The following is a 17561-nucleotide window of genomic DNA, read 5'->3' on the forward strand; positions in this document are numbered from 1 at the left end:
AAAAAGCCCAAGCCTCAACCCAAAAATGAAACTGCTGCATGATGTATATTTTGTGCAACTGGCCAGATACAGCCACAAACTGACAGACTTGTCCAGGAAAATCCTGACTGGATGTAAAGCTGTTTAATTAAAGTTGGATCAATTGATTCCATTAACTTCAGTAATGCTTACTAAGGGCTGTTATATGACAGGTGCCTGCTACGCACTGAAGACACGGGGTGGGGGTGGAGGATGACACAGCAGTGGCCTTCAGAAGGCTTGTCATTTACTTGGGAATATCACGATGCAGGGAAGCCTTGCTTGAGGACAACAAGGAAGCATATTTTAGAAAGAGGAACCCCGCCACACTGGAATCTCAAGGAAGGCTTTACTCACAGGAAAGACTATAATCTCGTTCACAAAGATTACTGTATCATATTTATTCCACTTCTAAGAAACTGCCTTTGTTCCCCAGGCCATGAATACATTTGGGACTGAAAACCCCTGATTTGATATATTACCCATATCCCACCTATATGCAGAAGCACCACCTGAACTGCTCTGTGAAGGTTGATCTGAATTTCTGGACACTCCTTCGACAAGCTACAGAATATTGGACAAGCTAGTGAGCCTGAGTTCACTCTTCTGTAGCAGGATAGTATACTACTATTTGTTTCTTTTTTTCTTTCTTTCCTCTTTTTGTTTTTTTTTTGTTTTTTGTTTTTTTGTTTTTTTTTTTTAAGATAGGGTTCTTCCGTGTAGCCCTGGTTGCCCTAGAACTCACTCTGTAGCCCAGGTTGGCCTCAAACAAATAGATGCATCTGTCTTTGCCTCCCTAGTGCTGGGATTAAAAGCGTGCACCACTATACCCATCTCATATTATGATTTTATGCTTCTTTCCTGCATCCCACTCAACAGAGATGAATAACTTGTGTGAAAATAAGAGACAAATAATAATAACAACAACAATAGGCAAAACCACCTTTCCTCTGTAAGCTTCATTTTTAAGTTCATAAACTGTTAAATTATGAAGGTTAGAGAAGGTAAGACATAATTTCTCTTTTTATCCTGACTTTATTTTTTTTTAGGATTTATTTATATATTTCATGTATGTGGGTACATTGTTGCTGTCTTCACACACACACACCAGAAGAGGGCATCAGATGCCCATTATAGATGGTTGTGAGCTGCCATGTGGTTGCTGGGTAATGAACTTAGAACCTCTGGAAAAGCGGTCATCGCTCCTAACTGCTGAGCCATCTCTCCAGTCCTTATCCTGACTTTAAAGTTAAGTATTTCCTCAAGATTCCAGAACACAATATACAACTAAAAACCCTTAACTCTCTTCAAAGTCAAAGCAAAGGAAATAAATAGAATTGTGGCAGTGGCCACTGCACCTGAGAAGTGTGGTTTGGATGGACACCTGGGAGGTGTGTTGTGGAGGACACCTGGGAGGTGTGATGTGGATGGACACCTGGGAGGTGTGATGTGGATGGACACCTGGGAGGTGGGGTGTGGATGGATGAACATCTGGGAAGTGTGGTGTTGGTGGACACCTGGGAGGTAAGGTATGGGTGGACATCTGGGAAATATGATGTAGACACTTGAGAGGTGTGCTATTGTTGGACACCTGGGAGGTGACCTATGGGTTAATACCTGGGAAGTATGGTATGCATCGATACCTGGGAGGTGTTGTGTGGATGACACCTGGGATGGGCTTTCATGGTTACCATATTTCTTTTCAGATAGAGTTCTTCCAAGTCTTTCATCTAGAGGTTCATGGAGACACAGACTCAGTCAGAGATCCAGATATTCCAACACCCTGCACAGTTCTGGCTATCAGGAAGATGTTTTTATCACTTTTATACCTGGATACATATTCCAGATTGGAAGTCTTGGTAAGACTGGAAAACAAATGTACAGTTTGCCGTTTACAACGAATTGTATCAGATGATGAATTCACTCAGCTAACTGCTCATCGCACCCAGGGATAAACAACTGTTGGCGACATGAGAGTGGGGTGTTGGTTTGCTTTGTAGTTTGTTGTTGGAAACAGATATTATAGTGCAGCTGAACACTTTGTTCCTAATTAAGCTTTATTTTGAGATGCATGGATTTACACACACCTGTAAGAAATCACCTAGAGAGGCTCCATGTGTCCTTTCCAAGCTTTTCCCAATAGGAGCATCTTGCAAAAGTGGAGTAAAGCCTTCTAACACATAGAGGGGGATGTTAACATAGATATAACCGCTACGTCACAGATCTCCCTGGTTCTGCATGGGTTCATTGTGTGTGATGTGTGGTAAGTTCCATTTAATTTGAACAATTTTTACATCACATCCTCATCACAATTCATATACAGAGTAAGCCTTATTGGCCTTTTCCCTCTTCATTGCTAATCTCTGGCAACCACCAATCTGTTCTGAACATTCACAATTTTGTTGTTTTCAAAAAAGATTAAACAAATGAACCATAAAGGATGTAACCATTTCACTGAATTTCCTGATATTCGCCCACACTGCTGTATCTACAAATGATACTTTTTACTGATGGCAGAACTCCATAATACATGGGTAAAACTTAACATTCGGTATTGAATAGCATCTGGTGTGTTTCATGACTTTGCTTCCTACTAATAAAGCTATTGATTAGGTATGAGTGTTGAATCTCAGATATATGTCCAGTACTGGAATTGTGTGTTGAATGTTAATTGGATGCTATGGCTTCTTTAAAGAAACTGCTAAACTATTCTCTGGCACAATTGTACATTTTAAAAATGTTTCCACTAAGAGTGGATGCGACCTTGGGGATGGTGGGGTTAGTAGTTCTCCTCCTCCTCCTCTCCCTCCTCCTCCTCTTCCTTCTCCTCCTCCTCCTCCCCCTCCTCTTTCGCCTCCTCCTTCTTCCTTTTAATGTATTGTGTAAGTGTGGAGAGTTAAATCAGTAGGTAAATGAATGGTTCATCTAAGTACAACCTGTAAAGTCAGTTCAAAAAGTCCAAAGGGTAAAAGGGCAGGAGGTATATAAATCTGTGACGTCAAGCAAGTGCCTCTCCCTGACTCCTTTCAGGCATTCAGGTACACAGTAAATACTTTATATGCCTGGGGAAAAGTATCTAGTGCACCCTAAAGCTTTGTCTGGAAAAGATTAAAGTAAATACATCTTTTGTTTATTTCTAAAACAGGATCATGGCCTATAAATTGCTGCAAGCAGCCGTGTGCTCCACCTTGCTAATAGGTAAGAGATCGGTTTGTTTCTTGGTTTGTCATATCTTTTACAACTATCAGGGTCCTTGGTAACTCCTTTTGGCTTCTGAAGGATATGAACAAATATGTCTTATCTGTGGACCTCAAAATCACTGAGGGAACCAAGGAAACTTGCCACGATATGTTTTCGAAATTGGTACTGTAGTGAGTGTGTGATTGTTTTATTCTTAATTATACATTAACATATTAACATTCTGGTTTAATTGTTTCTTCCAACGGAGCATTCTGGTGTCCTTGAACAAAGGAAAGATTAAAATATCTTTTCAGAGTTGTAATACTCATATAGTAGTGTAAGAACACCTCGAAGTACTTTGGAAGCATGAATTCATTAACTTTCCCTAAGCTCCATGTTTTAAAGACAGCTCAAGGAAGGCACCAGAGTCTAGGCAATTTACTGCCAAACTGACCCAGGAAATTTAGAACATACCAGAATTGAACCATTTGTTTCCTTGTAGCCAAACCTAAAATACTTAAGTTAACTTAATAGTTAGGCCTATATGAGTTATAAGTATTTCTGATAAATATCCATAATCTAGAATAAATTTGTTTCTTCCAAAAGGTCTAGACGAATGCAAAAAGTTACTTTTTGCATGAAGCTCTTCCCATTGATAGTAGCAACCCTTCGTGTGTGCCTTTGTGTCTATTTAGACATTAATTCCGAAGCTCTGAGGTGCGAATACACCTACCTGCAAGGCAATAGATGTGGCTGACCTTGCTTTAATAAAAAGAAAATGAAGTTGTAGCTAAAGCTCAAGGAAAAACAATTTGAGAACTGGAAAGTAAGAGGAGAGAATCATTTGCTGTACTGGGCCAGCCTTTCAGACCTTCCTCGGGGAAGGAGCCTGCTCTATTTGCAAGCTGTAGAAGCTGAAGTCTTCAGAATCATTCTCTGTCTTTGCACTAATGATAGGTTTAACCAACATCTTCTAAATTAGACAGCTTTACAGTAGGAATCAACTTTCTTTGCTTCTGCCTCACTTCCTTTTTCCTGTAAGAACAGTTTTCTCACCTGTCTGCCCTCGGGGCCCTTCATATTATAAAATAAGTAAATAATTTAAAAGTTTATTTTTATTATTTACAAAGTTTTCTCCGCAAAAGATTACCTGTGCAATGCATGGCTCTCCCCTAGAGCTTGACTTCGGTGGATGCAGGAGATCCTTATTACCCATTTTTAAAAATGATTGTTAGCTTCGCTGGAGTCCTTAAACTTGAGAGCAGAGTTCCCAAAGCATCTCACTAATTCTGTTTTCAAAATAGTAACATAGACACTCCCTGGGTAGGGAATTAGAAGTATGCCATAGTTTGATTTTAAAAATAATTATATCTCCTTTGAACATTTAGGTCAAAACTGCCTTCTCCTAAATTAAAGTCAGCAAATATTAACTGTGCCAACTAAGTTCCTTTTATGTGTCAGGGACATTCCATATTCTTGCAATTCAAGTCTCCCGATTAATCTGTAAATAGGCTCTACACACCGTTTATCAAAAGAAAACTGTGAGCTTTGAGAAGTGTCATGAGCACGCCACACAGACAGCCCCAGGTAGATGCTGAAGCAGTTCACATTGTACAGGGAGTCCAGCTGAAAGCAAGCCCCTTCTTCCTGTTTCCTAATCCATTTATTGCTGCGCTGAAGTCAGAGTTGACATGGGCATCAGAACACAGGCAAAACCTTGCCCTAGAGACCTAGATTCAGTAAAGTAGTCATTGGTTCCTCAATGAAAGGACAGAAACCATCAAGCTGGGTAACCATATTTGACAAGGTAACAGGGTTCAGCCAGCAGCTTGTCCAGGCAGTGCTATTGCTGCTCAGAGTTGAGCTCAATTCACCATGGATCTATCTCAATGGGGCATTAATAAAATCAAACCTAAAGAGTAAATATTGGATCTACAGCCAAAGCACTCGGGACACACTGGATCTTATCTGATCTCGGAAGCCAAGCAGTGTCAGGCTTGGTTAGTGCTTAGATGGGAGTCCTCCTGGGAACACAAGGTACTGTAGGGGGAGAGTGAATAGGGAGACTGGGGCTGTACCACAAGCTGAAGTAGCAGAGTATTTGCTTAGTGTGAACTATATAAACCTGATATTGTAGTTCACACCTGCGATCCCAGCACTTAAGAAGTAGAGAGGTAGGAAGATCAGAAGTTCAAGGTCATTGTTGACTCCAAAAGGAGCTGGTTGCCAGCCTACACTGCAAGGAACCCTGTGGAAAATAAATATGTTTGAAATGCCTTTCCCCTAGTAAGTCGGTCTTGAACATTATTGAGCTTAAGTGGATAGTGTATATCTGCCATCCCAGTACTTATGAGGCTGGGGAAGGAGGATCATGAGTAAGGGGGCTAACCCAGGCTACCTGGTGCACCGCTGTCTGAAACAAAACCACTGCAAGAGAATTCGGTTGTTTCTAATTTGCTTTGTAAAGAGTAGTTTTCACGGCTAGTCTGCTAAAACTATGCTCACACTTCCTTCCTCAGAAGCTTGTCTGTGCTTTCAGTCCCCCTCTGCCAGATTTCTTCTCAGCCGTAGGAGTGGCTCTTTCCAGCCACCCCTTGAAAGGCTCTAATCTTTTAGAGACTTGGTATTTCCTGATACAACTTTTATTTTATGAGATTTTGTTATTATAATTTCACCTGACTCATCATATTTGAGAATGAGTGAGAGAGTGGTGTCTTACGTAGCTTAGGGTGGCCTCGGATTGTCTATGAAACTCAGGAGATCTGCCTGCCTCAGCCTTTCAAATGCTGGGAGCTACAGGTGTGGGCCTGTCCTGGAGTAGGATTGCCTGATACTCTTAAGGACATGCACAGTGACAGTAAATAATAATGACAGGAGATAATTTGATTGGAGAGAAAGGTGATGTTGCTAAAGACCGGATTCACTGAGTAGTGAATGGACGATCGAAACTATTTACCTGTCCCTGTGGCACCAAGTGTTGTGGTCCTGGAGATATAGATAACATAAAGACAGCCAGGAAGTGGCACTGCCTGGTCACTGTCATATTGTACGAAAAGCTGCCTTTCATGGGGTCTCAACTTTCCTGTCCATGTGATTAAAAACTAGTGAAATCTTTGCTGCTCCCAAGACATATCCAAGGAACTGTGCAGTGTGTCTGCCTGTATATGTGTGTCACCATATGTATGCTGAAAGCCGTACCATACCAATTAAACTCAGGTGATGTGACTTATCAAGATTCTGCACAGATACTGTAATATCACCACTCAGTAAGCGGAGACGAGGACACGGCAGTGAATCCGAAGCCGTCAGCAGTTCTCAGGTCAATAAAATTGGTTTCTCAGCTAGAGGTTCAGATGCGAAGAATCCTGTTAAATATTTCAATACACCAGAATTGAAAAGCCAGGCTAAATTAAAGAATTTAGCCAACCTTTCTGTTTTCCAGCTCTCTTCCTCCCTTGGTGTCCTTTCTTTACCCCGAACCCTGTTCCTTTGCCCCATGGCTTCTCACCTTCTGTGACCTTCTGTCCTTTGCCTTCTCCTTCCTGTTTTCTTCACTTTTCTCTCTTGCTTTCTTTTTACTTTTTCTTTCTTTCTCCTTTTTAATTCTTTCTTCCCTTTGAGATTAGAGTCTCCTTTACCTCAAGATGGCTCTACCTCCATTCATTTTCCAAGTTCTGGGATTACAGACACACACCAAGACCACTGCAAGGCTCTCCTATTAGTTGTTTGGAGACAAACTTTCACCATTTAACCCAGGTTGGCCTCAAATTTTTAGGCTTCCCACTTTATCTTCCTCGGGCCCAGGACTATAGGCACATGTGATGATAACAAGATAGTCTCTTCCCTTTTTTCTTTCTAATTCCCTTTCTCTTCACTTTCCCCCTCATAACCCAAATCACCCCTCTTCTCTCATATTCATTCATCTACTCCCCCTACCCACTCTCTCTCCCACCTTCCTCCCCATCCCCTGCCTTCTGCTTCATTTTCGCCTGACTTATTTCTTGTACTAAATACCAAGTTGCTCATCCCTTAATCACAAGTCTTTGGATCAGTGACCAAAGTCAAGTGTAGAAAAAGAATAAAGTAAGTGGCTTCCTTATTGTTTAAGAAAAGGACTTAAAGGTAGGTGCATTGCTTTTGACTGAGATACCAATGCTAGCGAGCTGAGTTGGGAACATAGCAGTGAATTAGAGTTCTTCTTGGGCTCTAAAGCATGATCTTCTCTCCTCTCCTCTCTACTCTCCTCTCCTCTCAGCGTCTCTCTCTCTCTTTCTCTCTCTCTCTCTCTCTCTCTCTCTCTCTCTCTCTCTCTCTCTCTCAGGGAGAGATGGAAATAGAAACTTAACAGAGAATCTTTTCCCCCTACATTTACAGGATTTAATTTTTTTTGCGTTATTGGTATGTTTGTATATCGTTTTCACAACATCCTCTTTTATACTTGCTTCTTAGGAACCCTTTCTCCTTTATCCCAGTACATCCTAGAGAGCATGCAATTCTGCCTCCCTTGACAACAGAGAGGAAGTGACTGTGTAAAGTAGGCAGTCACCAGCAGAGACAGAAAAGCATGGGTCTCTTGTGCCTTGTGAGTCATCCAGCCTGATGTCTCTGCCTTTAGCATTCCTTTGGAGGATATTGGAGAGCATTTGTGAGAACATAAAGAGAGCTTATTAAGTCAGACTAATAGGGGATGAAGAAAGGATAAGCTATATAGAGTTAAAAAGAGGAAGTATTTTATGGGTTATAAAGATTTTAAGGAAGGTGTTAACCTGGCTGATAATAACTACATTAAGAAAACAACATCACAAAACACCCTTTGGAAAACCAACAAAGTAATAAAACTTGGGGTTGAATTTCTAGACCCCAGCCAGGTTAAATAGACCCACAAACTCAAAACCCTGCTCTTGCTTTCAGTAACTTTCAAGGTTGATGAGGCAAAACGAGAAAGGGAGGAGAAATCTCTGAAGCAGAGAGGATAATTGCGTGCTCCACTATATTACTTAGACTATATTTCCAGCCTGGCGACCAGCTCTGAGGCGACCTTGAGTCATCTCATCCCCCAGGGTCAATTTTTCCGCTTGTAATGCCAGATAATAAATAACACTTGCTGCCTCTGTCTCCTAGGTGATGCTATTATCACCACCAATTAATATTTATTGGCTGCCTGTTGGGCCTGTTCTGCTGAGGTGGGTCCTTTGCCCTGGGAAGGAAGGAAGGGTTGTATCAGTAAAACATTTTCCATGAAGAAAAGGGGAGCAGAGTTCCAAAGATAGAGTTATTAAAGCTTAAAATAGCAATGGCACATATTTTAAATCATGCGTCTCTACTGAGCCTTATGTAATCGCTCCTTTGTTCTCAGAGGTTGTACAATGTACCAGGATAATTGTGCAGTAGAATATGAGTTATACTTCTGGTTGATCCTAAGAAACACTGTGTCAAGCAACTAGTACATTTCTCTTTCTACCTGGGATGACCTAAGTACCAATATTTAGCAGTGTTTTTATTTGCTGATAATATTTGGTCCACTTTGCATGGCAATTCACCTTTTTGGAAAATGCCTTTTAAAACAAGATTATCAGGCCCAGGGTGTGGGACATTGTGACCTACCACCTTTTTTACAGGATAAATGAGGAATCAGAGGAGTCCCACACGAGCACCTCTTAGAGAAACAGAAACGAGCGTGTGGTTAGTCTGTACTGTGAATGAATGAGGGCTCTTCTGAGCGTCTTCAGATCAGTGGTGACTTCCCATCTCCACTGTCATTATCACACATATGCTAATTAGAAGAGTCTCAACCTTGTGTCTTTTGATCTGCCTTCTCCTTTTTTCATCTGCCTATCCACTGACAAAAAGTGGGAAAATAAATGTGGCATGTTTATACAATGCTGTTCAGCCTTACAAGGGAATAGGCCTTTCACAGCATGTCGGACCCTGCATACAGTTTGCTAAGTGAAATAGGCATGACTACAGGATGAGTGCACTTACTCAAGGTACCTGGAATGCATCTTCAGCAAGACAGGACGGAGAATGGTGATTACCAGTAACTGGGAGAGGGTGTGTTGGTAGTCACTGCTACAGTGTTCAGGGGTTCTGTCTGGGATGAGGATATCATTCTGGAAATGGACAGAGGCGATGGTTACAAAACATATGAACGAACTTGCTGCTGCTGAATCATAACCTCAAAAACAGTTTTAAAATGCTTGTTGATGATAGCACAGACCTTTGATCCCAGTGAGGAGGAAGCAGAGGCAGGCAAATCGCTGTGCGATTAAGGTTAGCCTAGTCTAGGTACTGAATTCCAGGACAGCCAGGGATACATAGTGAGATAATTTCTCTAAATAAAAAAATTAAAATGATCATTGTTACATTTCATGCATTTTATTAAAATAAAAACAACTACAAGTAAATTTGGCCCCTTATTTTCTTGTTCAGAAATTATGATAGAACATTTACGAATTAAAATCCAAATCCCTTAGCATTGCATTCAACATACGTTGGGCTCCAGGTCCAATTCGCCCTTCAACGCTCTCTAAGTATGTCTACATCTCAGCCACTCCTTTCCATCACATTGGCATCACATCTTTCCATCACATCTCTGAACCTGGTCTTGGTTGGATGGACTGACTGTCCCTTGGCTGTCGGCTCCTTTCAATTTGAAGTAATGTTTTTGTCTTACACTGTCTTTTCCAAGCTATTGAGATCTCTGCCTCTGCTGACAAAGCCAGATTCTCTGCAAGGTCTCCACAGTGGTATGCAAATTAATTATACCCTTAGAGCTGCTCAACATGATACGTGCTTCTCTTTACAATACAGAGAAGAGTGAGGTAGAAGGACTGATGGACTGATGTGGGTTCGAGGCTGCCTTGCGTACGCAGTCAGTACCAGGAGAGCCCTGGTTACACAGCAAGATCTTGTCTAAAGATGAGAAGAAATAAAATAAAACAATATATCCCTTAAAAGTAGTTACACATACTACAGACTGTCTGGTCACAGTGTGTTCTCTTCAAGTTACACGTTAGCTCTGACTATGAGTTCCCACATGATGCAGGTGGCTCATTGCTGCACGCACACCAAGGTTATGGGTCGGGGCTATCTTCTGATATCTTACCAAACAATGACAATCATCAAAACAGAGGCTAAAGAAGGGGACATGAGGGTCTTGGGGCACAAAATTTACATACCTCTGAGAATGGTTTTTTTTTTTTTTTTGAGTGTTATGTTCTTAAGGCCCTTCCTTACTTCGCTACACACCCACCCTTGTGAGCGACATTTCTCCCGGACCTACTGAAACCTCCTGGGCCTACTACTTCAAGTGCCTACTGCAGTTCTTACCTACTGTGACGTAGCTAATTGCCTCAAACTGTAGCAGCTTAAAACGATAAGCATTTATTATTCCCGTTTCAGGGTCAGGAGTTTGTAAGTGGCTTAGGGCCTTGGCTCTGGCTCTGTTTTTTGTTATTGTTTTTGTTTTGTTTGTTTTTTAAAATAATAACACATTAAACAGTTACATGGGCATACAGTTATCTAAAGGCCTGGCTGGAGCAAAGGCATCAGGTTCCAAGAGGGTAGTATGCACAGATGTCAGGAAGCTTGGAGTGCACGCCTTTCCTGGGGTTACTTGGGTGTTTTCAGGTCATAGCATCTACCTTCTCTTAGAGCAATTAACTCGGTGCTGAACACATCAAAGCTCTACGCTAGTCACAAAACAAGAACATGCCATCACTTTTGCAGTATTCTGGGCTACACAGCACAATCCTATGAACTGAAGGAGGGAAATATCCAAGTATGGACATCAAGAAGCAGAGGGGTTTGGGGGCTGTTAGAGAGGCTTTGAAAAATCCTAGGTTGATTGCATGAAATTGGACTGTAATATTAAGACAATATTACCCTGGCACCTGTCACAACAGTATTCTGAAATTAAATATTAAGTTATGACTCTTCTTTCTACTTATTTCTAGCCATTGATTCTGGATGTAGGCTTTGTAGATTCCTGTTAAAAGTTGTTTCTACACATCATTCCTCTAATTTAAACTGAAAACCCCAGCCTGTTCTGCTACCCTCCTGATCTAACTTTTTCTTCATAAACCAAGGAAATAGCTGTTTGTGCCCTCTGCCCCATCCTCAAGTACAATGTAAGTGGATCATGTGCTGTCTCAGTCTGCTACATATCATTAATCTTTGACCCCCAACTAACCAGCAGCCCTTCTGAGAGAGAGTGCTGTATCTCACCATAACCTGGCTCCTGAAAGAGTGTTGGTCATAATCTCTGTTAATTATAAGGCTGGAGAACTCCTAATGTAGCATTCTTTAGCTTTGCATTTTGTGAGAAATGTTTATCAAACATGAAACACAAATTATATTGTTATTGCAAAGGTAGGGAGGAGTTCCACTTTTTTCTCCACACTGATTACATTGTGTTGCATTTCTGTACAGGGTTGTTATTCTCAAAACAAAATACACTGTACTATCAACATAGAGAGTTCAAGATGAGGATTTTAGGACACCACCCCCATATCTATGCAAATAATGACTTCTGAGAGAGAAGGAGAATCTGTTCTTTCCAGGAAGGAGCCCCAGATAGTTTAGCAATCCCTTGTCAACTTTAAACACATTACTTATGAGGACCACTAAATAGACTGAGAACATTAAGTATGCATGCATATATATGTACATATATAACAATAATAATTTAAAAGGAAGAGGTCATAAATTTGAGAGGAAGTGGGGGCACAGGGAGAGTTAGAGGGAGGGTAGAGGTGAAAATGAAAATAATGTGAACACTGTTTACATACAGAAAACCCTCAAAAAATTAAATAAGCAATAATTTTTGGAATGCTTTCCATTTTTATCTGGTTTGAGTTTACATTATTTGAACTTTAGTCTTAAGCTTAATTCACTCTGTGGAGACTTTTGGAGTATATTCATTCCCCCCCATGTGCTGTATTCTAACAAAGTCTGTCTTTGTTGTTGTTGTTGTTGTTGTTAATATGTATGGGTCATTTGTTGGCAAATGTGTCTGTGTATCATGTGCATTCCTGATGCCCATGGAGACCAGAAGAAGTCATAAGAGGGTACAAAATCACCTGGAATGGGAGTTACAGATGGTGGTGTGGGTACTGGGGATCCAACCGAGGACCTTTGGAAGAATAGCTAATGTTCTTAACTACTTTCTAGCCCCTTGGGAAGTTTTTTGCATGTGTTCTATTGTTTAGTTTTTGAGACTTGATCTCATGGAACCCCCATTGGCTTCAAAGTCTCTATGTAGCAGGATACAAATATCGACTGGCTGGTTTAAGGTCGGGAGCCAGTATCTATTAATTTATGCAGCACTTACAGCAATTTAGTATGTGTTACTAGCACGCTTTACCTACAGCTTAGAATTAAGTAATTTTTGCAGAATCTCAGAATACCTGGGATTTTAACCCAAACTGTGAGGCTCCCATACATGTACCACAACTCTGCCACACTTTTCTATCTACTTGTAGGTTATGGTGGTGACACTACACAGGTTACAAAGGGCACGTCATATTCCTCGGGGCTTAGTTTTCCCAGACTGCCCCACCACAGAAACCTGGTTTCTCAAACACCAGAGTTGTGCCTGTTTTAGAGGAAACATAGATATGTAATGTATGTCCTAAGCTGCTGTGCCTTGGTCTAATTGCAGAAGTGTTGGGAGCACCATTTTTGATGGAGGACCCAGCAAACCAATTCCTACGCCTAAAAAGACAAGTGGTACACTTGCAAGATTTCTGGGGCCCAGATCACCACCCAGATGAGAAGGAAATATCACTGGCTGATGAGGTACTGGTATCCAATACAAGTAGTCCTTTATCGTAATCTTGCAAACTGGCATTGCATCCACTGGCATTCCAATGACACCAGCCTTCCTTCGTGCTCTCCTTTTTAGCTTCTCTGAGCTGTAATTTCTCTCCCTCACCATGAAGTGGCTTTTACCTAGTAAATGCCACAGCTTGCTGAAATAGTGAGCTCAAATGTCTTTTCTTTTCTCATATCCTCTTCTTCATTTCAAGGGGGCATGAATGCTTCCTTCTCCCTCCCTTTTGCATGCTGTTTATATGGAAACAATTCTCAAAATATCACATGGATATTATTAGTTTCACATACCCAGCCTCACTAAATTACCAAGGCCAGGTAATACCTTATCCATCAAGGTAATTATTCTTTGGGTCTACCCAATTACTGCTACATGGTAAAGGCTTAATATGTTATTGAATGCTTGGGTGTGTGGACAAGTGGATAGTGGCCCCAATGTCTACTCTCAGTTGTTTACTGCCTAGTATTCCTCTGTGAGCACCATTGTGCCTTTGAAGCCCCTTCATGTGCTTATCTTTTGTGCATTTTTCTATTCATTTGATCCAGCTCCAAAAGAAATAAAATCAACATGCATTAGCCAGTTGATGCTCATGTTTACTTTTCTGATAGAAAAACAACAGAATTCTGAACCCAGTGAAATTGCTAACTTACCTGACGATGTCCATGACCCATGATTACCCTCTTACAATTTAACAACTTAAAAATAAGTCTATGACAAATTATTAAATTTTCCTTTGTTCTTTCCTTCCTTCCTTCTTCCTTCCTCCCTCCCCCTCCCTTATTTCTTTATCTCTTTCTGTCTCAGGCTGTCATCATCATCAGGCATGAGTGCATTATAAAAACATAAAAAACACGAAATGTCCTTGGTTTGTATAGCCCCAATCCTAGCCTTCTCTGCTTGGCTATGTCTTAACTGGTCTACCAGGGCCACTTCGCTTTCGCTCAGCAGCTGCTGACAAAAACCACTAGCTAGATAATGCATGTAGTTTCATGCTCCTTTTTCTCCAGAAACTATCATTTACAATTACTACTATACAGCACTGTTTATTTTGGCAAATGAAATAAGTATATAGGCTTGATACACAGTGCCTTCTTTATGGGATACTAAAATATTCAAGTGTACTCCTACTTGTTATCATAGACCAATTCAGTAATCAACTGACAGATGCTGCAATGTCACAAGGCAGCCATGTTGATTCACAGTGTCCCCCAGAAACCCTGTAACACAACTGAGCACTAGAATAACATATTCGTACAAGTGTCAGGTAAAGAGAATGACCAGTGCCATCATATCTCACCTGCTCAGACATCCTGACTTGTGTTTCCTTTGCAGGCTTGGGAAACATGGACTTCTTTGAAAGCAAGTGCACACCGCTATTTTGACACAAACACATTGGCCTTTGATATATCTGCTGTCCCATAAATGGACTTGAGTGTTGCAAAGGGAAGAACAAAAATGGTAGGAGTTGGGACCACAGTGTGCTCAAACCACAGGCTTGGAGAGACGGGAAGACCGAATGTGGCCTTCGCTATATTATTTATTATGCCTAACTCACAGACACTATGAACGAAACAATGGTGAAAACCCTTGCAGACATCTGGATGAAATTGGAAATTCTCCATAAATGCCCATTCTTGAGAAAGAGCATAAAGTCTAAAGTAAAAGCATTTACCCAAAGAAGGGCTTTTCTGAAAAAGGGGATGCAAACTTCAACAAATAGTGCCATTAAAACATTCTGCTCACAGCTCTTGGTTTTCTTGCCTCTTCTTTGAGTGAGTTAGCTTATTTTTATGATTTAACTCAAAGCAGAGTCATCTCAAACAGAACTGGCACCCAGCCCCCTTTCCCAACACTTGTCACTTTCTAAAGCCATTCTATTGTTATCTTACTTTTTTTTATTAACTTGAGTATTTCTTATATACATTTCGAGTGTTATTCCCTTTCCCAATTTCCAGGCAAACATCCCCCTCCCCTTCTTTATGGGTATTCTCCTCCCCATCCTCCCCCTCTTGCCAACCTCCCCACAACAATGTAGTTCACTGGGGGTTCAGTCTTAGCAGGACCCAGGGCTTCCCCTTCCACTGGTGCTCTTACTAGGATATTCATTGCTACCTATGAGGTCAGAGTCCAGGGTCAGTCCATGTATAGTCTTTAGGTAGTGGCTTAGTCCCTGGAAGCTCTGGTTGCTTGGCATTGTTGTACCTACGGGGTCTCAAGCCCCTTCAAGCTCTTCCAGTTCTTTCTCTGATTCCTTCAACGGAGGTCCTATTCTCAAATCAGTGGTTTGCTGCTGGCATACTCCTCTGTGTTTGCTGTATTCTGGCTGTGTCTCTCAGGAGAGATCTACATCCGGCTCCTGTCAGCCTGCACTTCTTTGCTTCATCCATCTTGTCTAATTGGATGGCTGTATATGCATGGGCCACATGTGGGGCAGGCTCTGAATGGGTGTTCCTTCTGTGTCTGTTTTAATCTTTGCCTCTCTCTTCCCTGCCAAGGGTATTCTTGTTCCCCTTTTAAAGAAGGAGTGAAGCATTCACATTTTGATCACCATCTTGAGTTTCATTTGTTCTAGGCATCTAGGGTAATTCAAGCATTTGGGCTAATAGCCACTTATCAATGAGTGCATACCATGTGTGTTTTTCCGTGATTGGGTTAGCTCACTCAGGATGATATTTTCCAGGTCCAACCATTTGCCTATGAATTACAAAAAGTCATTGTTTTTGATAGCTGAGTAATATTCCATTGTGTAGATGTACCACATATTCTGTATCCATTCCTCTGTTGAAGGGCATCTGGGTTCTTTCCAGCTTCTGGTTATTATAAATGAGGCTGCAATGAACATAGTGGAGCACGTGTCTTTTTTATATGTTGGGGCATCTTTTGGGTATATGCCCAAGAGAGGTATAGCTGGATCCTCAAGCAGTTCAATGTCCAATTTTCTGAGGAACCTCCAGACTGATTTCCAGAATGGTTGTACCAGTTTGCAATCCCACCAACAATGGAGGAGTGTTCCTCTTTCTCCACATCCTCGCCAGCATCTGCTGTCACCTGAGTTTTTGATCTTAGCCATTCTCACTGGTGTGAGGTGAAATCTCAGGGTTGTTTTGATTTGCATTTCCCTTATGACTAAAGATGTTGAACATTTCTTTAGGTGTTTCTCAGCCATTCGGCATTCCTCAGCTGTGAATTGTTTGTTTAGCTCTGAACCCCATTTTTTAATAGGGTTATTTGTCTCCCTGCGGTCTAACTTCTTGAGTTCTTTGTATATTTTGGATATAAGGCCTCTATCTGTTGCAGGATTGGTAAAGATCTTTTCCCAATCTATTGGTTGCCATTTTGTCCTAACCACAGTGTCCTTTGCCTTACAGAAGCTTTGCAGTTTTATGAGATCCCATTTGTCGATTCTTGATCTTAGAGCATAAGCCATTGGTGTTTTGTTCAGGAAATTTTGTCCAGTGCCCATGTGTTCCAGATGCTTCCCTAGTTTTTCTTCTATTAGTTTGAGTGTATCTGGTTTGATGTGGAGGTCCTTGATACACTTGGACTTAAGCTTTGTACAGGGTGATAACATGGATCGATCTGCATTCTTCTACATGTTGACCTCCAGTTGAACCAGCACCATTTGCTGAAAATGCTATCTTTTTTCCATTGGATGGTTTTGGCTCCTTTGTCAAAAATCAAGTGACCATAGGTGTGTGGGTTCATTTCTGGGTCTTCAATTCTATTCCATTGGTCTATCTGTCTGTCTCTGTACCAATACCATGCAGTTTTTATCACTATTGCTCTGTAATACTGCTTGAGTTCAGGGATAGTGATTCCCCCTGAAGTCCTTTTATTGTTGAGGATACCTTTAGCTATCCTGGGTTTTTTGTTATTCCAGATGAATTTGCAAATTGTTCTGTCTAACTCTTTGAAGAATTGGATTGGTATTTTGATGGGGATTGCATTCAATCTGTAGATCGCTTTTGGTAAAATGGCCATTTTTACTATATTAATCCTGCCAATCCATGAGCATGGGAGATCTTTCCATCTTCTGAGGTCTTCTTCAATTTCTTTCTTCAGTGTCTTGAAGTTCTTATTGTACAGATCTTTTACTTGCTTGGTTAAAGTCACACCAAGGTACTTTATATACTTTGGGTCTATTATGAAGGGTGTCGTTTCCCTAATTTCTTACTCGGCTTGTTTCTCTTTTGTGTAGAGGAAGGCTACTGATTTATTTGAGTTAATTTTATACCCAGCCACTTTGCTGAAGTTGTTTATCAGCTTTAGTAGTTCTCTGGTGGAACTTTTAGGATCACTTAAATATACTATCATATCATCTGCAAATAGTGATATTTTGACTTCTTCTTTTCCGATCTGTATCCCCTTGACCTCCTTTTGTTGTCTGATTGCTCTGGCTAGAACTTCAAGAACTATATTGAATAAGTAGGGAGAGAGTGGGCAGCCTTGTCTAGTCCCTGATTTTAGTGGGATTGCTTCAAGTTTCTCTCCATTTAGTTTAATGTTAGCAACTAGTTTGCTGTATATGGCT

General features: G+C 41.0%; 1 protein-coding gene across 1 annotated transcript; it reads left to right on the plus strand.

Annotated features, from left to right (window-relative positions):
* Positions 1-3074: 3074 nt before the first annotated feature.
* C11H3orf85 (chromosome 11 C3orf85 homolog) lies at positions 3075-14774 on the plus strand. The gene is made up of 3 exons (XM_063270830.1): positions 3075-3216; positions 12860-12996; positions 14363-14774. The coding sequence occupies exons 1-3, from the start codon at positions 3168-3170 to the stop codon at positions 14450-14452; spliced, it is 276 nt and encodes a 91-aa protein (XP_063126900.1). The 5' UTR covers positions 3075-3167; the 3' UTR covers positions 14453-14774.
* The last annotated feature ends 2787 nt before the right edge of the window (positions 14775-17561 follow it).

This window comes from Rattus norvegicus, chromosome 11 (genome assembly GCF_036323735.1).
Source record: "Rattus norvegicus strain BN/NHsdMcwi chromosome 11, GRCr8, whole genome shotgun sequence".
NCBI classification, from domain to species: Eukaryota; Metazoa; Chordata; class Mammalia; order Rodentia; family Muridae; genus Rattus; species Rattus norvegicus.